Source organism: Doryrhamphus excisus, linkage group LG4 (assembly GCF_037039965.1).
Source record: "Doryrhamphus excisus strain RoL-2023G ecotype Guam linkage group LG4, RoL_Dexc_Guam_v1.1, whole genome shotgun sequence".
In the NCBI taxonomy this organism is placed as follows: domain Eukaryota; kingdom Metazoa; phylum Chordata; class Actinopteri; order Syngnathiformes; family Syngnathidae; genus Doryrhamphus; species Doryrhamphus excisus.
In genome coordinates, this window is record NC_136360.1 from 402,676 (window position 1) to 426,877 (window position 24,202).

Consider the following 24,202-nt stretch of genomic DNA (forward strand, 5'->3'; position numbering starts at 1 on the left):
CCACCAGTCCAGGGTGTACCCTGAAGGCAGCTGGGATAGGCTCCAGCACCCCCGCAACCCTCGTGAGGATAAGCAGTAGAAAACGAATGAATGAATGATTGTTATATTACAATTTTTGTTGTTTGAATATGTCTTTTTTTTTATCTTTGCATTTTGACTTTATAAAAAAAGCACTGTTTTTTTCAATTAAAAAATCTTTTTTTTAGTTTTCTTCAATCATTTTTTACCGCTTATCCTCACAAGAGTCGTGGGGGTGCTGGAGCCTATCCCAGCTTTCTCCGGGTGAGAGGGGAATGGTTGTTTGTCTATATGTGCCCTGTGATTGGCTGGCCACCAGTCCAGGTTGTACCCCGCCTCTCACCTGAAGTCACAGAACAGAAAATGAATGAATGGATGTTTTTCCAATTTCATTATCCTCGTTTTCCCTTTAATTATATTGTAGCTAATATGTTCAAAATATTTAATGATATTGTTTTATATCAAAATCTATTTATACAATAGATGTTGGAAATTTTGCTTGTTTTTGTTTGTTTTGGTTATTTCGGCTTTTTTTTCTTGTCACAAGTAATATTTATATTTAGAAAATATTAAATTTTCACTTATTTTTCTGTCAAGAAATAAATAATAAATATTTTAATGATTTAATATCGTAGGAAAAACAGCTAAAGTATTAAAAAAAATAAATCCCCAGGCTGCGCTTTGGCGACCCCTGCTGGTTGGGACGTGAATGCTGCTTCCGGGCTTTGAGAAGAGACTATATCGGCCCGTGTTGTCTGCTTTCATTGATTTTGATGGACTTGAACTTGATATAATAATAAATATATGTTTTTTTAATATTAATTGAATATTTTACTCCGATGATGAATGTATTTTCAAGGTGAAAACAATATCTTAATAACTGGAACTGTACATTCGCGTACAAAAATGGGTCTCTTACGCTCTCTCGTGGTTGTACTGTTTATGTGTAAACGACAACGTTTTAAATAAAGTTCGACAGTTTAAAAATGACGCTCAAAAAACGCTTTTTACACCACTGATTCTTGATTTTTAATAAACTATCGCCAAATTGTAGTGAATTTGGAGTTTGCGTGCTTTAAGAAGAGCGCTAGAGAGTTAAAAGAAAACAAACGAAAAAAAAACCCAATGCATCATCGTCGGCATCCATGTTGGATTTTCAAGACGTGCGTCACAAACGTCATATTTTGACTCCATCTAACGTGTGTCGTCAGAAACTCGCAAGAGAGAGCCGGAGATGTTTTCATTCATTTATTTTAATGTTATTATTTCTTTTATTTACCTTTTGTTGTATGTGTGGTCTGGTGTGAAGAGTGAACTGCTTACAAGCTCTTATGGAGAAGGATGCTCCCGAATCACCTAAGGAGGTAAAAACATCTCTGGAAGATGGCGCGGCTCCTCAAATACAGGTGGAAAATACAAATGAGAAGAAAACAACAGATGAGAAGGAAACAACGGATCCACCTGCTGCTACACCTCCCAAGAAGGGAGCTCTTGTTGCAACTGAGGATGATAGGCCTCCAGAAGAAAAGGAGGACCCCACAGCAACACCTTTGGAGGAGAAGGAAGATGATGAGATGATGAAGCCTACAGATGAGAAGAAAAGCAGTCCAGATCCACCTGAAACCATGGAATGGCCTCAAGTGCAGGAATCGGCTGCTCTTCTCTCGGTGCGAGAGGCGATGATGGGAAAAGTCATGGACGAAAACAGTTTTTTCGTTCGGGAAAAAGAACGACGAAACCGTTTCTTTGAACAACAGATAGAACATCGGAAACTGGAGTTGGATCTGAGGCTCCAACAACGCAGAGTTCTCTGGCAGCCGAAGCAGATGGAACAGGCCGCACAGACGGAGGAGGCTTGCAGTGACTCCAATGAAAGCCAACAAAACCTCTTAACAGCGGAGGGAGCCATGATGGAAACCACAGAAGAAGATGGAACCAGAAGTGGTCAACTTGACCCTGAACGCCACAATGGAGGGGTGGATGAGGAAGAAGAAGAAGCATTGTCACAGAAAATGTCCTCAAGTGAAGACAACATAAAGAAAAAGCCAAAGAAGCAGTCGTTTATTTGCTGGTTTCTGGGTTTTTTCAGGCGGAATAAAACAAACTAATCATCATCCATTATAAACTAAGTACAGCACATGACAAGTATAAACAATAGGGATCCAAGATTGACTCCTGAGGAACCCCACAGGTCGTAATCATTTGTTCTGAGACTTTTATCGTTTATTTGCTGGTTTCTGGGTTTTTTCAGGCGGAATAAAACAAACTAATCATCATCCATTATAAACTAAGTACAGCACATGACAAGTATAAACAATAGGGATCCAAGATTGACTCCTGAGGAACCCCACAGGTCGTAATCATTTGTTCTGAGACTTTTATCGTTTATTTGCTGGTTTCTGGGTTTTTTCAGGTGGAATAAAACAAACTAATCATCATCCATTATAAACTAAGTACAGCACATGACAAGTATAAACAATAGGGATCCAAGATTGACTCCTGAGGAACCCCACATAACAGTAGTTCCTCTCCGAAAGATAGGACGTAAACCAGTTTAGAGCCAAATACTTCTCTAACCTATGTAATCAGATCACATGGTCAACCGTGTCGAAAGGCAGCGCTCAGGTGTACTAGAACTAAAACCAAGACCTTGCCTGAATCTGTGTTCAGACAAATAGTACTGGGATTGGGCCTAAATCCTGTATGTAATCCAACACATTGTTAGAAAATCGAAAAAAAAAGTTTCTATACAACATTTTGTATACCAAGAATGTCAGGTTTTGATATTTGGGCCGATTTAATTCTGTTGCTATGTATGGGGTATTTTAACGTTGTGTAGTTGCTGTCATTATCCGCACGGGGGTGCTGTTGCTCTGTAGTTTCTGTTTCAAGACCTTTTCGGTGGTAGTTAAGGCTTCCACGGCGGTATGTCAAGATGATAAGATAAGATATGCCTTTATTCGTCCCTCAGTGGGGAAATTTGCAGTGTATTGATGAAAAAATGTTTTATTTATACGACTTAATTTATATAGGCAGATCTACAGTCAATTCCTTAAGAGAACTTCGGCCAAATAATATAAATATCGATTAAATGTTGTGGAATATATAAAATATAACATAATATATAACATTATAATTAGTTTAGACTACAGCACGCGTAGTAAATTGACTAAAGAAGACACAATAAATAGACAAATTAAGTTGTCGAGTTTCTCAAATTCAGCAAAGTTTTTTTTTAACACGGGGCTTCCCCTGTAAATAATGAACCAATAAAATACTAGTATACACTCTTAAACCCGCCTCTGTATGGTTGCTATGCCTACTTCAAGGTTTCTGTATGAGTGACAGGCTATCTAGCCAACCATTGCGGAACTGGGCGTGAAGCGGGAGTGCACACTGGAGAGTTGACTTGCCTCGCGCATTTCTACTACAACGACCAAGGGTTTACCTACGGGCGGTTGGACGGAGGCTGTCGGAAGACTGGAGATGGACAATGCTATATAAACGTCTACGGAGAAGTCTTCACAGGTTATTAATTTAATCTTTCTTTCAATTCACCTCTTTTATTCACCACAGTAGCATTTCTCCTGGTTTTGGTGTGTGGTTTGGTCATGCATGGCTGTGACAGCAGTATACAGACGGTGGTTTGACAACAAGCTAACGCAGCAAAAAGGGTGCTTCACGTGGACTAAATCGTTTATTATGAAATATGCAACATAAATTCAAAAGTTAATATATATTAATGTTTGGTTGAGTAGAGTATGTATATATATATATATACACACACACACATTTAATGCCAGTTTTAAGCTAAAATTGATATCGTTTTCAGTTATACCATCATCAAATAAGGTGCTTTCTACGGTGGCCGACAGGGAAAAACGCAAAAAAACCCCAAAATTAATTAAAAACAAAAATCTATAAAAGTCCAGAACACCCCAAAACAAACTGAATGAGGTAAATGTTCCAAATTCACACAACAAAATGGAAGCGCGTAAGGCTACCTGAAGAGGCAGAATGAATGATATTTTTAAAAATTTTATTACATTTTACAACATTTTACCGCAGATGTCGGCACGTTAATATTGGATATGTAAACCATTTGCTAGGGAATATTGTAATATTTTACTGCCATGTTTTTAACAAAGATAACTTTGTTCTGGGTGTCACTGGGTGCTCATGTCTTGAAAGACGAGTGTTTCTGTATGTTTAGTTTTTTAAAGGTAGTTTTCAATATTCTTAATTTTTAATATATCTCACTATGATACAAATTGACACGAACGCACCTCTCAAATTTGCTCAAATACATTTTATATTTTGATTTCTCTCACGTGTCTTGTGGGTTATGGCTAAACTGCCACAGCCAGCAACTAACTATGTAAAGCAGGGGTCTCAAACTCAATTTACTTGGGGGCCACTGGAGCTCGGGTCTAGGTGAGACTGGGCTGCATCAGGTTTTCCCCCCAAAAAACGCATTTTTTAAAAACAAAAAAAGTTAAAAAAAACTTTGCCTTGGTTCCAATTTTCTACAAGAAAAGCTCTGATAAAACATTCCACTGTTCTCAAATATCTTACTTTTTATTTTTCTACACAAAATAAGATGAAAAATAAATAAACAAATCAAGAATAAAGAAAATCAGTCAATCAGTAATAAATAAATAAATATAATAATAATAATAATAATAATAATAATAAAAGGGCAAATAATAAAAACTTAAGAAAGCACATATAGTTGGTGGGTAGACAAATGATTTTTTTCAGATTAAAATGAACAAAGCATTATTAGAGCCCTGTAGACATGACAAAACACGACTATGGTCACATTTATACTCTTTTTATTTACAACAGCATGTGTCTTGAGACACATGCTAACTCGCAAACTAGAGATCTAGCAACCTAAACGGTAGCCTCCAAGTTATTTCATTTAAACGTAAAAAAAGCCAAAAACGTACCACTTCCACACAGATAGGGAGAATAACTATTAACAGTTATTTAACCTTTAACATGAACATGAATCAAACGTAATAATTTTTTCTGGGTACATGATACCATACAGCATCCATATCAAGCTTGCGCGGGCCGCACTAACATTAAACTTTCATATCAAGGCGGGGGCCTCAAACTAGTGTCATGTTGAGCAATATCATCAAAATTCTATATTCTATTTCTAGTTTAACCATGACGTGATGTATATGTCAACATAGAATGCTAGCAAAAGGAAGACGTAGCGTTTGTTTTCATACATACTGCAACCAAAATGGAGACTGGAGAAAGAAAGAAACCCATGAGGAAGTGAGATGCACTTCGAACGGACGGACTATAACACCTGCTGAATGGGTTCAAAATAAACAAACAGTAAAAATGTGCAGTCATGCACAGTAAGAGACCACATCCATTATGACTTTAAAGTTTTATTCTTTGTGACCCAGGATCTTCTTACTACCCTCCCTCCCGTACATGTTATTTGGTGCCCATGACAAGCGTTAATTATACATTAGCCTCCAATGCAAAAGTGCTGCCAGACATTTTGTCTTTATGGCCAAAACCCTGAGGCGGGACATTGTAAAGCAGATCATTTAAAAGCAAACTTTTATTACTTCAATTATTATTATTTAAATGTATTGCATTACAAGTCTAGTGTTACTTATGTAGAAAGTCAGGTAGCTGCGTCACAAATGAGAAATAACGTTGATGCCCCTCATGGAGGACCATGACCATGACCAGGACCATGACCCGAGGCGGTGAATGAGCCCAGCCAAGGTGCCTCTCCGCTGCAGATGGCAGCCTGGTCCTGGCTCTGGTTTCTGGGTCAGTGGTTCATTTAGTGCCCTGCTCTATTCAATAGTCAACCATTTCATGGCATGTTATATTAAAGTGATAAGACATTTTTTTGGTATTATTAACTCATTCAATCCCAGTGTTATGTCATTGGATGGTCATATCACCTCATACTTAGGTATGTGATAAAAAAAAACAACTTATAACTATATTAGGAAAGCAGGAAGTGAACCTGCTTAAAAAAAATTTTTGGTTAACATTGAAAATGTTGCCTGTTTTTGGTGAGAGTCGGACCTTCTGGAACATGTTAATGACGCTAGGCACGGTACCACCGCCTCTTATTGTGGGAGTGGGGGGGGTACTACCTAATCTTCCTTTTATAAAGATAACTACCTAAAAATAAATCATTAATTCATGTATTTATTTATACAAACTGCTCTCCATGGTGGACAACCGCAGCCACCCACTGCATCGGACAATAGAAACTCCTCCAGTTCTGTTCCCACAGTAAACGCCACGGGACTTCATTCATTCCACACGCCACCCAGCTCTACCATACCAATACTTATTAAATATAATAAAATTTTTTTTTAAAAACCTTAAACTGTATTATGGAAAGCAGGAAGTGAACAAATGTAACAGTTACATTTACATACATACATAGGATTTAATAAGCTTTTGGACATGTGGAACTGTGAACTGATTATGGGATGCATTCAATTGTAATCTGATGCATGTTCAAATGAAATCAAACCATTCCCATTTCCTAACTAGCTGTGTACATACGTGTGCATACATTAAAATTTCCCTGTCATAAAGGCCTTTTGTTGTGGCGATCAGGTGAGGTGCTTGTGTGTCTCACCGAACATCATAGCAACGTAACTAGTAGTATAGAATACAGTGTCTTTGAATGTGTTTTAGAATGCCTTGTACTTATATTTTGGTTCACTTAGCATTTTTTATGATTGGAAATGATTAATTTAGTAAAAAAAAACAACTGTAAAATGTGTTGTTTTGACTTGTAGTAGGCCGCATTCAACCACAAAATGCTAATTTATATATTTTGGAAAAGGGAGGCAGGGGTACACCCTGGACTGGTCGCCAGCCAATCACAGGCAAACACAACACGTTGAGCAATGAAAGTAATGTGGGTCAATAAATAAATGTCTATGAGCGTAATTGTATATGTTTATTGTAAGTGTTTGCCGTGGCACAACTCGCACTGTGTTCTCACGCAGCTGCTCGGCAAAGTGATGCCTGCCTGGTCACATGGTCACAGACTGCTGTAGTGCTGCATTGACAAAAGTACATTCAGGCCAGGACAATAGGGAGACGGTCGCCTGGTCTATGTTGATGGTTCCCATCTTTCCTTAGTAAAGGCTCAGTCTGGTTATCACTTAACTTGTTTTCATTCTCTCCCTTGTCTATTGTTTTGTTTTGTTGTAATGTGGATGGAATTCTGTCTTGTCAATGCTGGTAATGAGGGCTGTGTGTTGTTTTTTTTTTAATTTGGATTGGTAATTTGGGGGGTTGGGCGGCACGGCGGTCGAGTGGTTAGCACGCAGACCTCACAGCTAGGAGACCAGGTTTCAATTCCACTCTCGGCCATCTCTATGTTCTCCCCGTGCATGCGTGGGTTTTCTCCGGGTACTACGGTTTCCTCCCACATTCCAAAAACATGCTAGGTTAATTAGCCACTCCAAATTGTCCATAGGTATGAATGTGAGTGTGAATGGTTGTTTGTCTATATGTGCCCTGTGATTGGCTGGCCACCAGTCCAGGGTGTACCCCGCCTCTTGCCCAAAGACAGCTGGGATAGGCTCCAGCACCCTTGTGACCCTCGTGAGGAAAAAGCGGTAGAAAATGAATGAATGAATGAATTAATTTTGGGGGCTGCATTGCGGTCGTGTGGTTAGCTCGCAGACCTCACAGCTAAGAGACCAGGTTTCAATTCCACCCTCGGCCATCTCTGTGTGGAGTTTGCATGTTCTCCCCGTGCATGTGTGGCTTTTCTCCGGGTACTCCGGTTTCCTCCCACATTCCAAAAACATGCTAGGTTAATTGGCGACTCCAAATTGTCCATAGGTATGAATGTGAGTGTGAATGGTTGTTTGTCTATATGTGCCCTGTGATTGGCTGGCGACCAGTCCAGGGTGTATCCCGCCTCTCGCCCCAAGACAGCTGGGATAGGCTCCAGCACCCCCACGACAGTATCACTCGGATACTATGAACATCCAGCAGCAACACAACATTTTGGCATGACTACTATTTTGATGAAAAATGTACTGAACCAGGTCTGCACAGTAGTCGAGTGGTTAGTGTGCAGACCTCACAGCTAGGTGACCAGGGCTCAGTTCCACCCTCGGCCATCTCTGTGTGGAGTTTGCATGTTCTCCCTGTGCATGCGTGTGTTTTCACCACGTATGCACAATTTTGCACCTGACCCAGTCCAAGGCATTGGTTACCATGTCAAAAAGGAGGGAATGACATTAATCTCGTCAGAAGTTTCTGTGTTCGACTCGATTCCTGGTCGTAAACTGGAATCCCCATCGCTGGGCTGCACCGTTAAGTGACCCAGACCCCTGCGCCCCACGGCAATTGAGACTACGATAATTCATAATAATGTACAAAAATACCTGTACAATTTCAATTGACAACTCGAAAAAAGACTGAAAACAGTACTTATGGAGAAAACTGAAAGAAAAAGTTAGATTTGTCTTTTCCTGGAGTAATGGTACATGTTGACAAACAATTCTAAACATTGCTCTCCTCTCGATGTCCAAATCCACAGCCAGACATGACGAGTACGAGAGGTGTTTGTGAAATGTAGGAATATGCTGCAGCTCCTTCTAATGCTGCTGTCGGTTGCCTGGCAGCCTCCCTGACCTGTTTTCCTACTTTTCATCAAATTTGAAGTGATGCCCAGTTCACTAGAATGTCACTGTTGGGCCATATTGTCAGCACTTGTTTATTGAGGGTCTAGTTATATTCAGTGGATTTGTTACCTTCTGTCCCGTTTTAAAAAATATCACCGACTTCACTTCAGAACTCATGAAGCGAAACGTCTTCTAACCTTAACTCTGATGTGACCCGTGGCAAAAACGACTTTGACACCCCTGGGGGTTGCACTCTAAAGGAATATCAAGACCCATGGCCTTCCTAGCTATGTTTAAACTACTTAACATTCACATCCCGCATCTCATTCCACGCTTGTGTATATGAAATATGATTTGTTGCTCACTGAGAAATAAGACCTGACGTGGTATGGTCATCCTCTCCATGCTATGCCAACCTAGGTTTAAAACTAACACGGAAGGACCGATGCATTTCCACTTAAATGGAATTATCACAGTGTTCAATTAACTTGAATAACACAGAGAGGGAACAGTTTCTGGCTCTTCTGTAAATACTGACTGGAACATGTTGCCTTCATGGCACCTGGAAAAAGTAAAATACACTTTAAGAAAAGTTGAAATAAGAAGCATTCTTAAATGTCAGTGTTTTGTGTTCATAGTTATGATTTAGCCGTATTGCTTCATATTTGGCGGCACGGCGGTCGAGTGGCTAGCGCGCAGACCAGGGTTCAATTCCACCCTCGGCCATCTCTGTGTGGAGTTTGCATGTTCTCCCCGTGCATGCGTGGGTTTTCTCTGGGTACTCCGGTTTCCTCCCACATTCCAAAAACATGCTAGGTTAATTAGCCACTCCAAATTGTCCATAGGTATGAATGTGAGTGTGAATGGTTGTTTGTCTATATGTGCCCTGTGATTGGCTGGTGACCAGTCCAGGGTGTACCCCGCCTCTCTCGCCTGAAGGCAGCTGGGATAGGCTCCAGCACCCCCACAACAGTATCTCTCAGATACTGTGAACATCCAGCAGCAACACAACATTTTGGCATGACTACTATTTTGATGAAAAATATACTGAACCAGGTCTGCACAGCAGCCGGGTGGTTAGCACACAGGCTTCACAGCTAGGAAACCTGAGTTCAATTCCGTTTGTCTATATGTGCCCTGGGATTGGCTGGCCACCAGTCCGGAGTGTACCCCGCCTCTCGCCCGAAGACAGCTGGGATAGGCTCCAGCACCCCCACGAGGAAAAAGTGGTAGAAAATGAATGAATGAATGAATGAATGAATGAATGAATGAATGAATGAATGCTTCATATTTCACATTCAACCCAATTGTGCTCTTTGAGGCTGCTCAAAGAGCACAGAGCAAAAATGCTCTGTGGGATTTAGTACATCATGGCCCTGTGGTGTAACACCTATCCAACCCCTGCTAGTTACCGTTAGCCTACAAAGGCGGGAGGCGATGGAGGTGTGAGTCTGTGTTGACCTTGTCTCCGTTCCTTCTTCTTCTATCACCCAAGGTTCTGTCTGTGTGGGTGGGATGTTTACTATGTTTACAAGGGGGTGACAGTATACTGCTTTGTGCTGTTTAGAATTAGAAGGGGTGGGGGGGTTTCCAAGTGTTTTTCACTGTGTAAGAATTTTTTCATTAGTCCCCATCTGTTTCTCCAGACCTCATTTTTCATGGCGGCAATCTGTGCGGAGCCAGGCAGTGCAATTTTGGCTGGACTCAAATGAGCAGACGGAGGGGTCGCGGTGTCTCTGCTGATAAGTTAGCTCGCTATATCCGTCTGTCTGACTGACCCACAGCTTGTTTGCTGATATGACCATTTAGCTAGAACCGCTTTTTTTACCATCATGACTCTGGAGCCATTGGTAGTGTCGTGGTTCACTTGAAAAATTTCTTGCAGTTTGCCAGGGATCAATTCCCACTTAATAGTCTACCTGAATCCATGATGGGGAAAATGAATGAAGTGGTAATTTTGGCTGCGGTTAATGGTAATGGTAATGGTTTTATTTCATTTGAACATGCATCAGATTACAATTGAATGCATCACATAATCAGTTCACAGTTCCACATGTCCAAAAGGAGTAGGAAGAAGCAAAGCTTATTATATCCTACCCCTCCATCTGGTACTTTTACAATCACTGTTACATTTGTTCACTTCCTGCTTTCCATAATACAGTTTAAGGTTTTTTTTTGTTTTGTTTTGTTTTGTTTTTAATAATGTACCTTGTACCGAAGTACGAGGTAATATAATGGGTACCATAGTGCGTGTCAATATAGTGATATATATATAGCACATCATGACTGGTTCAAGACTCTTCATCCTTGTATTTAGCAAACATCAACTGCTTGTATTGTTTCTTGAATTGGCTCATCGTTGTGCATTGTTTGATTTCCTTACTCAATCCATTCCATAGTTTGATTCCACATACTGAAATGCTATGGCTAGCATAACATAGTCCTAGCATAGAAGTGTTTCAAATGTACTTCTTCCCTGAGATCATATTTCTCCTCTCTTGTAGAGAAGTATTGGATGACATTTTTAGCTAATTGGTTATTTTTAGCCTTATGCATTATTTTAGCTGTTTGAAGATTAACTATATCAGCAAGTTGAAGTATTTGTGATTTTAGAAATAAGGAGTTAGTATGTTCTCTGTAGGCAGCATTATGAATTATCCTTACTGACCTTTTTTGCAGTACATTTAGCGAGTGAAGATTGCTTTTATAGTTATTAGCCCATATTTCCACACAATTTATCAGTTATTTAACAGTTATGAGTTATGTTTTTGAAGCCAGAAAACAGTGCCTTTTGCTTGTTGCAGCTAAGGACTATGGAAAATGAATAGATGTGAATAAACAAATTCAGATTCATGGTTTTGTACACTCCTTTTACTGTCAGAGTGTGTTGGTCACAGTGTCTTAAAGATAAATTACACATCATAACGTAGCGAAAGCCTTATTGCTTAAAAGTTGAGTGTTTGTGTTGCTCATGGGTATGAATACTTTACAACCCACTGTATATATAACTCATGTTATTGTGATTGTGTAGTTTCATGATGTGTTAGTGGTACACAGTACTGCTTTTCCAAATGCCTGTTTGGAGGCGAGAGACAAGGAAAACAGACACCCATGTCAGACACATGCCAGAAAATAGAGGCCGGCAAAATTATGAATTTCATTTTAATTTTTATTTTTTCTGGATGAGAAATTTTGTTTATCTCACAATATCCCATGACGTGAGATCTCGTGACACCCCTCGTTTCTGTATCTGTCATTTTAATCCGTATCTTTCCTAACTGTCATTCGCCGTCCCCCCCCAGTCGACCTCCTTCCTTTGCCCCCCCCCCCCCCCCCCCCCCACCCCCACCCCCTCATCCTCTGAGCTTTTCTTTTGAAGTCTTTTCATATCTGTCATTCCCCAGGAGTACCCTTCCTACACTGAATGTGTCTCGCTTGCGTTTCCATAAAGACAATTCAATCCTAAACCTTGTTCTCGTCTCATTCAATCGTACGAGGGCAAATCTCTCAACAAATTAAAACATGACACAAACAATTTTAAGAAGGGATGGCGTGATAAAGAATAGGCTACTGTTCTCTCTAATGCAGTTCTACCTTACTCGCTAAATGTACTGCAAAAAAGGTCAGTAAGGATAATTCATAATGCCGCCTACAGAGAACATACTAACTCCTTATTTCTAAAATCACAAATACTTCAACTTGCTGATATAGTTCATCTTCAAACAGCTAAAATAATGCATAAGGCTAAAAACAACCAATTAGCTAAAAATGTCATCCAATACTTCTCTACAAGAGAGGAGAAATATGATCTCAGGGAAGAAGTACATTTGAAACACTTCTATGCTAGGACTACGTTATGCTAGCCATAGCATTTCAGTATGTGGAATCAAACTATGGAATGGATTGAGTAAGGAAATCAAACAATGCACAACGATGAGCCAATTCAAGAAACAATACAAGCAGTTGATGTTTGCTAAATACAAGGATGAAGAGTCTTGAACCAGTCATGATGTGCTATATATATCACTATATTGACACGCACTATGGTACCCATTATGGCATTGGATGCTCATATCACCCAGTACTTCGGTACGAGGTACATTATTAAAAAAACAACAAAAAAAACCCTTAAACTGTATTATGAAAGCAGGAAGTGAACAAATGTAACAGTTAGTGATTGTAAAAGTACCAGATGGAGGGGTAGAATTTAATAAGCTTTGCTTCTTCCTACTCCTTTTGGACATGTGGAACTGTGAACTGATTATGTGATGCATTCAATTGTAATCTGATGCATGTTCAAATGAAATAAAACCATTACCATTACCTTTACCTCCTTTCTGTTTCTTCCACAGAACGCTGTGAGTGCATGCTGAGTGACGATGGCTTTCTTTCAGAACAACTTCTGGGTAAGGAAGTCTGTATGATGATGGTAATGTTTTACGCAGAGATATGAGTGATTTGTGCTCACTGTAATACAACCGCAACACAATCTACGATTACAGTAAGTGTTATAATTGAGAGAGTTAAAAAAAAAAAAATTGTGTTTGACAATTTGTTTTTCAACAGATCATAATTACTAATCTTATTGGCAATTTCACCCAGATGTGTGAAATGGTGGTACATGGACTCTATTCTCTCTGTCTTCTTCCCCTCAACACCCTCCTCGTCCCTCAGCGAGTTAGTCAGCAGTTAGATGACATCTCTACATAATTTTCTGTCCCAATGCACCTGCGACATCTATTTCAGTTGTGTGCCCTACTTTCTCCACTTGGCTGCCGTCAGACTCTTAGAAACTTTGCTAAAACAGTAGCATTATATATACGATACACATAACGCGGCCCTGGACTTTTGGACACAGACTATCCCGTGTCATTTGTGTCCAGTGTGCACGCAGCTTTAAGCTGTTATTTCTGGGTACATGAAACCATACAGCATCCATATCAAACTCTTGTGGGCCGCACTAACATTAAACTTTCATATTAAAGGCGGGGGCCTCAAACTAGCATCCTGCGGGCCGCATTTGGCCCACGGGCCGCGAGTTTGAGACCCATGATATATAGTATAGTATGAGGCTCAGCTGCAAAGATAAAATAAAAGTTGGTGAGCGTGAATGTAAGTGACTTGAAGACTACTAAATATGCATAAGCAGTACTAAATGTAGCGTGCAGACCTCACAGCTAGGAGACCAGGGTTCAATTCCACACTCGGCCATCTCTGTGTGGAGTTTGCATGTTCTCCCCGTGCATGCGTGGGTTTTCTCCGGGTACTCCGGTTTCCTCCCACATTCCAAAAACATGCTAGGTTAATTAGCCACTCCAAATTGTCCATAGGTATGAATGTGAGTGTGAATGGTTGTTTGTCTATATGTGCCCTGTGATTGGCTGGCCACCAGTCCAGGGTGTACCCCGCCTCTCGCCCAAAGTCAGCTGGGATAGGCTGCAGCACCCCCCGCGACCCTTGTGAGGAAGACGCGGTAGAAAATGAATGAATGAGTACTAAATTTGATAATGATAATCATTATTCATTCATTTTCTACCACTTATCTTCATGGGGGTCGTGGGGGGTGCTGGAGCCTAGGTGGGATACACCCTGGACTGGTTGCCAGCCAATCACAGGGCACATATAGACAAACAACCATTCACACTCATTCATACCTATGGGCAATTTGGAGTGGCTAATTAACCTAGCATGTTTTTGGAATGTGGGAGGAAACCGGAGTACCCGGAGAAAACCCATGCATGCACGGGGAGAACATGCAAACTCCACACAGAGATGGCCAAGGGTGGAATTGAACCCTGGTCGGATAATGATAATGATAAAAATACATGCTTTTTTTTCAAACAGCACTGAACAGTGTGTGTAATATGGCTAGCTAAACACTAGTCTGTCTCCTGGGAGCTAAAACCACTAAAGTCGTCCTCTTTAGTGTCAGAATTGAACAGCCTCATAATTCCTTCATCACACACTTTGTCAGTCTCCCTCTCTTTTTTTTTTGTTGTCGCTCGGTGTCACTTTTGTCTTGAGGCAAATTAGCCCCTTAGCTTGAGCTAGCTGTCCTCTTCCTCGGGCACTATAAACCTTCCAATCGTACCTCTGATGCGATGATGAGATGTGAGACGCTTGCAGATCTTCAAACATTGCTGATTTTTTCCCCCCCATTTTTGCTGTTGTTGGGTTTTAGCTTCCTTGCTAAATTATATTTTTCACTTTCATTTAGTGTGTATTTTGGTTCGCTAGGAGGATACACTTTCCTTTCCTTGCTTTCTCTTCTCCTACCTCTTTCTCTGACCTTGTTTTTCCGCCATTAGTCCTTGAGATCTATCCGGGGCAAACTGGATTAAGCGCCACCACACATCAATATAATCCTTACTGTATTTGTGTCCACGTTGGAGTGGGACGATCAGCAAAATTAGCTACAATGAAACTAGCGATAAATCATCATAGCATGGAATGGATGAGCTGACCGTTAATCACAGACTCGGTTGCGTATTGCGAGACACAATGCTCCATTCTTGACAATATTTTTGACCTCCGCATTCAATGATTTTCGGCGTCACCATGCTGATGTTGCTACCTAATTATGTTGATGTTATTGACACCCTCTGCTGTGAGGCGATCCATTCTGAAAACTGTCTTGTTAGCAGGAAACATTTGTGTGATCAGCGAAACTCCCCTGGCCATGCTGACTGGTCATTCAGCTGGATGGATGGATGGATGGATGGATGGATGGATGGATGGGTTTTGTGGGACTTTGTGTTGCTGCACTTTCTGTGCATTAGACCGTCCCCAATATGATATTTAAGGCATATTTTGCCAAATATCCCAAAGTCAACACCTCTGGGTGGAGTTACATATTTTCACATTTGTGTGCGTGGCTTCTCTCGGGGTACTCAAGCTTCTGCCCACATTCCAAATCTATGCATGCTAGCTTAATCGGAGACTCGCAATTGCCCATAGGTGTGGGCCCTTGTGTGGTACCTAAGCAGTATAGAAAATGAATGGATTTTACTATCACAAGTTATCGCCATTATGTAATTCTTGTTGTTGTTTTTTTTTTTTACCATAATGTACTGAAAAATGAGATTACATATACTTGTACCGCCCTACCCCTATTGGTTAATCAGAAGTTTAATTCCCTGGTAATTGGTATCATAGAAGATTCCCTCAATTAATTACAACTGAGAGCATTGACAGGGGCAAAGCTCTAGGGATGCATAATATTCACTCACACACACACACACACACACATAGGCGGGAGTGCATAGATGAAAAATGTCAGCTGAGAATTGTATTCGGTCTGGGCAAGGCTGGGCCGCATCAGGTTTTCCAAAAAAACCCCAACGCATTTATTAAAAACAGAAAAATATACAAACTTTTTCAGTGCTTTGGTTCCGATTTTCTACAATAAAAGCTCTGATAAAACATTACACTGTTCTCAAATCTTAATTTTTTTTATTCTGCGCAAAACAAGATGAAAAATAAATAAACAAATCAAGAATAAAGAAAATCAATCAGTAATAAATAAATATAATAATAATAAAACAGCAAATAATAAAAACTTAAGAAACCACATATAGTTGGTGGGTAGACAAATTATTTTTTTCAGATTAAATTGAACAAAGCATTATTAGAGCCCTGTAGACATGACAAAACACGACTATAGTCACATTTATACTCTTTTTATTTACAACATATTGCGCAACTGCAGGGTCTTGAGACACATGCTAACTCGCAAACTAGAGAGCTAGCCACCTAAACGGTAGCCTTCAAGTTATTTCCTTTAAACTTAAAAAGCCAAAAACGTACCACTTCCACACGGATATGGAGGATAACTATTAACAGTTATTTAACCTTTAACATGAACATGAATCAAACGTAATAATATTTTCTGGGTACATGATACCATACAGCATCCATATCAAACTTGCGCGGGCCGCACTAACATTAAACTTTCATATCAAGGCGGGGGCCTCAAACTAGTGTCCTGCGGGCCGCGTGTTTGAGACCTCTGTCTTATACTGTATGTACTGTGAATGTCAAATGCAACTGTTTTTCAAAACCAAACCAAGTATACATCATTTATTATGATTCATATTAGTAAATTCAATTACCCTTGTCTCAATGTATGCAAACGTTCAGTACTAAAAGCGGATGTAAATGTTCATTCATCCCTTTCATTCGTCATTGTTTGTGTTTTCCATGCGTCACTGTTTTATGCACGTAATAACATGAGACGATGCAAGCCATATTGTGCGCTAACCAGAGAATGCACACAAACCAAGGCCAAATCCTGACGCTAAAATGAAAAACACGCCAACCGAGGTTCCACACTAATGCCTCAGTTACTTTGACATAAGTGACTACACAGCGATGAAGAAAATCAGTGATACTGACGCATTTAACAGTGGTTTAAATGTTTTTTAAATACATTCTTTGTAGCTATTTACAGTCTCCCTTGACCCGATCTGAGTAAAATGTCTCACATTTCACAGTCTTCATGTGAAAGTTTCCCCCGTGGAGATTTTTACACATCCACATAGAGCCCCTTCATTTCTCTCTTCTTTTTCTGACAGTTCCATCATTGTCATGGTAATGATGCTCCCTGGTGCGTAACCAAAATGGTCAGTTTAATTGCTGAATAAGAGATCGGTCAGAGGTCAGGGAAAGAGGGGGGGTTTGCATAAATCAGCCTGAAGGATTTTTCATCATTGTGGCACTTGAAGAAGGCAGTCTGTGGGTTTTCAGTCCTCATATGATGTGTGCTGCGTGCAACTGCTTTAGTTTTTGGAGTTATAGGAAGTGGTACCAGTGAAGCCTTGAATGGAAAGCGTAAACATCTGAAGGAAATTTTCATTTTTTCGTTTCAGAAATTAATTTTAGTTAAATAATCCAGCTGGCTAGGGTAGGCTGGTTGGACGGGAAGAAACCTTTGAGAGTAAGCGGAACGTCACAAGCAAAACAGTGGTCCTGAAGACCATGGCTAAGGGTGAGAATATACTGAATATACTGAATGAAAAAGAGGGGACCTAAAACGGAACCATGTGGGGCACCGAGAGAGAGATAAACCGTTTAAGGTCCTGAGCTATGGTGTCAGATGCTGCGCTCAGGTTGCCCTCCGTTGCGTTGTTTTGCACATGGACCAGCTGTAGGAGCCCACACAAGCGGATGTGACCTGAGCTTTCATTTTAATAAATAAAGATATAAATAAAGATTTAATAAAGATTTAGCATTAGCAAAAGCGGCAAAGAAGAAGCCGACTGTCATTATGGAAGGAATGTTACTGTTTACTTTGCAACATAGATTAACCCCTAAATACTTTATTTACCATATCTATTTATTTATATACACTGTAAAAACCGTAATGTCTGACAATTTTAAGTTGTGAAACATACAACTTAAAATTAAGGAGCTGCCATTGTTAAGACCAATGCAGGAACACCTTGAGTAAATATTTGGCTACATTTCCCTTTCCATATTTGTACTTTGTTGCTCACAGAAGGAAGCGCTCATGTTTCTGCTTTTTCAGCTATTTAGTATATATATACTAGTATAATATGTATTCCACCGAAGTCAGCTGGCATAGGCTCCAATATACCCCCGCGACCCTCGTAAAAGGATGGATGGATAAAATGTATTCCATTATTTTCAAAACAAATGACTGACTGTAGACCGTCGGCAACAGAGAACAGGTGCTCCGGGGTATGCGTGTTGCTAACGTTTGAGGGCTAGCTCACCTAGAGTATCCGTAGCGCGGGTCGGGTTGCACCAGCAGATGCCTTGCCAACTGTAGGAAAGGGGCAAATTCTTATGGGAGCCATTGACAGAGAACCCTCTTTCTCCTTTCCCTTGTGTCTCACAGACAGGACTACAGTGTGCCTAATTGTACTATTTTCAAACTATTTAGCTGTACAATTAAAAAAAAAAAAAAAAGTCAGTTTGAGTTGATTTGATAAAGCATCTTCTGCGATTTTCACTGCCTTTTCAAGCTCTGGCAGGCTAAAGTCCAAAAGAACTTCACAATAATGATTATAGAAATGTACTTTTTAAATACATAACTGAGCATGGGTATACAGTGAAAACGATTGAGCGGTTCAAATCAACTTTATTTGTATAGCACTTTTCCAGCAAAGACATGCAACACAAAGTGCTTTACAGAATTAAAAACAATTACCACAATTAAAAGGAAAAACAAATACTAAGAAAGCCCCTCCCTCCACCCTCCATACTAGACACACACATACACACCCACACACACACACACACACACACACACACAGTAGCGAGTAGACATGGCATGGCACTGAGGATCAAGGAAACGCCACCTTTGGGGCCGTCCACATGTGCCATCGGGGGACCAGCACCCGGGCCCCCCCGACTCCGACGGACGGGCGGACCCCCACATTAAAGGGAGGAACCCCCAGTTGGCACCCCCTGAGCGGACCCGACACAGCCCCCAGTGTGGAGGACCCACCCCCTGAGGAAATACTGGAGTTAAAAGCTAAAAAGTAAAAGCATAAAATAGGACTAAAAAGATAAAAACATAAGAAAAGTTTAAAAATATTAGTTAAAAGCTTGAGTCTCCGCAGTCCTGAGGCTCTCCGGCAGGCTGTTCCACAGGTGTTCCACCGTGGGTTTTCGTCCTGGGTTTTGGTATTGTTAAAAGGCCAGTGCCGGAGGACCGCAGGGTCCGCGGGGGGGGGGGGTTGATATGGTAAAAGCAGATCAGATAAATAAGAAGGTGCAAGTCCGTGAAGACATTTAAAAACCAGTAACCAGAATCTTTAAAATGTTCTTCGGCCAGATGAGCTGACAAGTCATCAAAGTGACAAACCTGCTCCAGATTTCCCACACCGACTTCCCAAAACCGCTCGCTCTTTGTTTGGTTAAGAACTCCAGTCAGCATGTCTGTCTCAGTGCAGGTTTTGTGCGAGTTTATGTGTGTGTGTGTGTGTGTGTGTGTGTGTGTGTGGTCAAGCCTTCCTTGCCATTCCAGTCATTCCCCTGGTACCTGGGAATTGGTCTGTTCTTCGACAGGATATTTTAGGACCTGAGAAGCAGCTGTCTTGCCTGAGCCGTCTGAAAAATGCATCTGAAAATATGAGGCAGGGATCTTTGGGAAAGCTACAGCACTAAAGCACATTTGCTGTAGGTCAATATCGTATTGGTAGGATCATTTCAACGTCTGTACGATCAATACTGTAATTCCAAAAGCACCATAACGCACAATAATTTGACCTTGTCAGTACATGGCTATGTTGTGCATTGTCGCACATAGCTTTTTTTCAAACAGCACTGATAGTTTATGAAAAGGTAAAACTGCATCATACGTTTTTGGTACGGTTGTAGGTTAAAAACTATTTATTGACTGATGACTATCCAAATGTAAGACCCCTTCCCAACCGTTGCTCTGATGAAGATGAAGGTTATAAAATGAACAAACGCCTAATTTATGTTGGATGGATGACATGCAAATATAGCCAAGTGATAGCGACTGAAAACGCATATCCAAAGGTTAAAAAAAACAAAACATAATAATACTCTAAAAAAATGTGAATTAGGATTTTCTTGCTTAGAATTGAGATTCCGATTATTCATTCATTTTCTACCGCTTTTCCTCACGAGGGTCGCGGGGGATGCTGGAGCCTATCCCAGCTGTCTTTGTGCGAGAGGCGGGGTACACCCTGGACTGGTGGCCAGCCAATCCCAGGGCACATATAGACAAACAACCATTCACACTCACATTCATACCTATGGACAATTTGGAGTGGCTAATTAACCTAGCATGTTTTTGGAATGTGGGAGGAAACCGGAGTACCCGGAGAAAAACCCACGCATGCGCAGGGAGAACATGGCCGAGGATGGAATTGAACTCAGGTTTCCTAGCTGTGAAGCCTGTGTGCTAACCACCCGGCTGCTGTGCAGCCCTGGTTCAGTATATTTTTCATCAAAATAGTAGTCATGCCAAAATGTTGTGTTGCTGCTGGATGTTCACAGTATCTGAGAGATACTGTTGTGGGGGTGCTGGAGCCTATCCCAGCTGCCTTCAGGCGAGAGAGGCGGGGTACACCCTGGACTGGTCACCAGCCAATCCCAGGGCACATATAGACAAACAACCATTCACACTCACATTCATACCTATGGACAATTTGGAGTCGCTAATTAACCTAGCATGTTTTTGGAATGTGGGAGGAAACCGGAGTACCCGGAGAAAACCCACGCATGCACGGGGGAGAACATTGCACACACAGAGATGGCCGAGGGTGGAATTGAACCCTGGTCTCCTAGCTGTGAGGTCTGCGCGCTAACCACTTGACCACCGTACCGCCCGAGATTACAATTATCTGGGATGATTTTTGTTTACACACACACGCACACAAATAGCATATTCCGGGCAATATGCTTTCATTTTAAAGAAATCACACAATGTTTATTAGCGTTATTGTTAGACTCCTTGTTGTTTTGTTACACTTCATATCATATCTTCCAGTAGTCTTTCTATTTCTTTGTGGGAGGTCCCAGAATAACAACAATAACAATAATAATAGTTGATGTGCGACTTTTTTTGTACTCCATCAAGTAAAAAAAAAAATGGCACGCTTCCTAACTCCACAGTACATTCATTAACGCAATTAAGACGAATGAAAAGACAAGCCCATGAATTAATGTGAGCTGATGAATGATAGATGTAAGAGGTTAAAACCGGGGCGGTGGGGCCAAGCTGCTGGCTGGAGGATGAGGACGGGGTGAGCGAGGAAGAAGTTTGTGATGCTGCCCATTAAGTAAAAAAATAGTATTAAAAATCGATGATATTTAGACGTTAGATAAGCTTGATGCAACGTTAGGTTGTTAGGTTGATCAAATTCCACGTCATCGACAAAATGTATCAACCTGGAATCCCTATAGCTTCATATGTATTCCAGAAAGGTGTTAATACGTAAGTGCGAGTGTCTAAATTTGTGTTATTTATGCCTTGGCAGGGGGAGAAGAATGGCGGCTTTGACGTGCTCTACCACAACATGAAACACGGCCAGCTGGCGACCAAGGAGCTCGCCGAGTTTGTCCGTGAGAGGTAAGGTTTGTGCGGATTTGTGGAAACGCAAGTGACGGGAATCTCTGCACGTTTGTGTACTTGGAACGACAGAGGAGATTCTGCCGGCGTTGTGTGAAATGTTTTGCTATTGTAAACAAACGCCTTTGCGTTTCATCCCTGTCATCAAGTTGTGCAATGATCTTTGTTTCAGCTAAGATGCTTTGTTCAGATTCCAGACATCTAATGCACGTTTTTTACATTGGAAAAATCACCACTAACCAAAAATGTTCCAAAATGTCACCACGACCTCACACGTGCATCAATAAGTCTATGGGAGGAACAAGGTAGGTGTTGCCACACGGACCAATATTACATTGCTATGCCAGTCTTTACACCACAGACACTCCACAGTAGCCATGTTTTTACATCACCACTTTTTCTCTTTCCCAATGACCTTTCGGGAAACAATGGTATCCATGGAAAGGAATATTCCAATCTCCAATCTAGTTTGAATCAAAAACAAACTTTGCTTAGCAGTCCAATGCCGATTGCTGGCCTCCATTTTTAAAAGTGAAGAACGTCTGGATCTGCGTGTTACGTCATATCTGAGCATGCGCTGAAAGAACGCACCCGGGATCAATTTAACCAGGAAAAGATCAAATTCAATCTTGCTAATATTTTATAATTAAACTCAGGACATGTTTTATATAGATATATATTTTCTTTTTTAATAAAACTGGACTTGTGAATGGCGTATAGAAGGGTTTAGATTCTGTTCCACAGATGGCGCTAATGCACACGAAAGCTGCTTGCCAACCGCCAATAAACAACAGAAGAAGAAAAACACCACGAAGAAGAACGCACCCTGAAAAAATTTCCGTTTTTTAGCGGGTACAAGATACCTCAATCGGATTGGTTAAAGGAATATTCCATCCCTGTTCAATTCTTTCCGTTTGAGCAAATATACCAAATGCAATTGGAATATTTGGGTCCATATATTCATGGCTATTGACATAATATTTGCAAATGATGATTAATCAATGTTAACTACAAAAAGTGATATTGGATAATTCCTCACGGCACACCTGACGGTTTCTCAAGGTACACTAGTGGGCCGCGGCACAGTGGTTGAAAATCACTGGTATAAAGAATACAAGACAACATAGTCATTTGTTGATATGTTTTATATTATATACACTGAAGTATATCGAGGTAGCAGTGTGATTTACAATATGGCCAAGCTATTATACAACAACAATATACAGAGCTGGTATCGTTATTTCAGTATCACCAGCATTCTCTGCTTAACGCGTTTGTGGCAGTTTCAAGTATTTTGCGCAACAGGAGTCTACTGTTCACACTGACATGAAATAATCCGATACAGGTCACATATGAGCAAAAAAAAAAAAAAAAATCAGACTTGACCTGCAGTGTGAACATAGCCTCTGTCCTCACTACTCTGCTACTTTACAAGTTCCAGGCTACTTTTGATGGAGGAAGTGGTGGAGTCCATCGGTCCACCACTTATAGGTCCATAGGTGGACTTATAGGTTATCAGTATCAGTCGCATGATACCTGGCCTGATACCAGACAAACCATGCGATGATCTTATTATCACGTACTATTGAATCATGAGCTTATTATCACGTACTATTGAATCAAAAGACCATTTTGTTTCCAGAAAATGTTCAGTTTATTACATGTATTATATCTAAACAGTGTAAACACAACAATTGCAAAAATATTTCAACAATAATATTTTATCAACAGTCTTATCTTATTAATGTCTGACAATTAAAGTTCCATTAATCAAGTTTGGGTTTTTTCGTGACTGGAGAAGCACTAGGCACTAAGCACTCGTGAGCTGTTCTCTGATTGGTTGTTTCACGGGCACGATACCAGAGTGGACAGCTACGGGGGCTGATACTGGACATGGTTAAACTCTATATTTTATCAGTATCACTGCCCTGGGCTTTGACACAGTATCATTTCTGCCTTTTCCCGTATCATTCATGGGCGCTTTCTAGGGTACAGGGACAATTCATACTGTAGTATGTGATAAATATACATAGGTTATCACATGGTTTGTCTGGTATCAGACCTTCGGTCTCGGGCTGATACTGACACTTGGGGGCATGATACTGGGCCTGATACCAGACAAACCATGTGATGAGCTTATTATCACGTACTATTGAATCAAAAGACCATTTTGTTTCCAGAAAATGTTCAGTTTATTACATGTATTATATCTAAACAGTGTAAACACAACAATTGCAAAAATTGCACTTGTGTGCTGTTCTCTGATTGGTTGTTTCACGGGCACGATACCAGAGTGGACAGCTACGGGGGCTGATACTGGACATGGTTAAACTATATTTTATCAGTATCACTGCCCTGGGCTTTGACACAGTATCATTTGGGCCTTTTCCCGTATCATTCATGGGCGCTTTCTAGGGTACAGGGCCAATTCATACTGTAGTATGTGATAACTAAGTGTATT

General features: G+C 40.7%; 1 protein-coding gene across 2 annotated transcripts in view; it reads left to right on the forward strand.

The window, feature by feature from the left end:
* Positions 1–3,374: 3,374 nt before the first annotated feature.
* fcho1 (FCH and mu domain containing endocytic adaptor 1) overlaps positions 3,375–24,202 on the forward strand; it is a 40,746-nt gene continuing 19,918 nt past the window's right edge. Inside the window, exons 1-3 of one of the 2 annotated variants that reach the window (XM_058072894.2) lie at positions 3,375–3,546; positions 13,025–13,078; positions 21,650–21,741. In XM_058072894.2, the coding sequence (XP_057928877.2) occupies positions 13,052–13,078; positions 21,650–21,741 (119 nt within the window). In that variant the 5' untranslated portion in view covers positions 3,375–3,546; positions 13,025–13,051. The remainder of the gene's footprint in view (positions 3,547–13,024; positions 13,079–21,649; positions 21,742–24,202) is intronic. The other variant, XM_078789943.1, reaches the window with a different exon arrangement.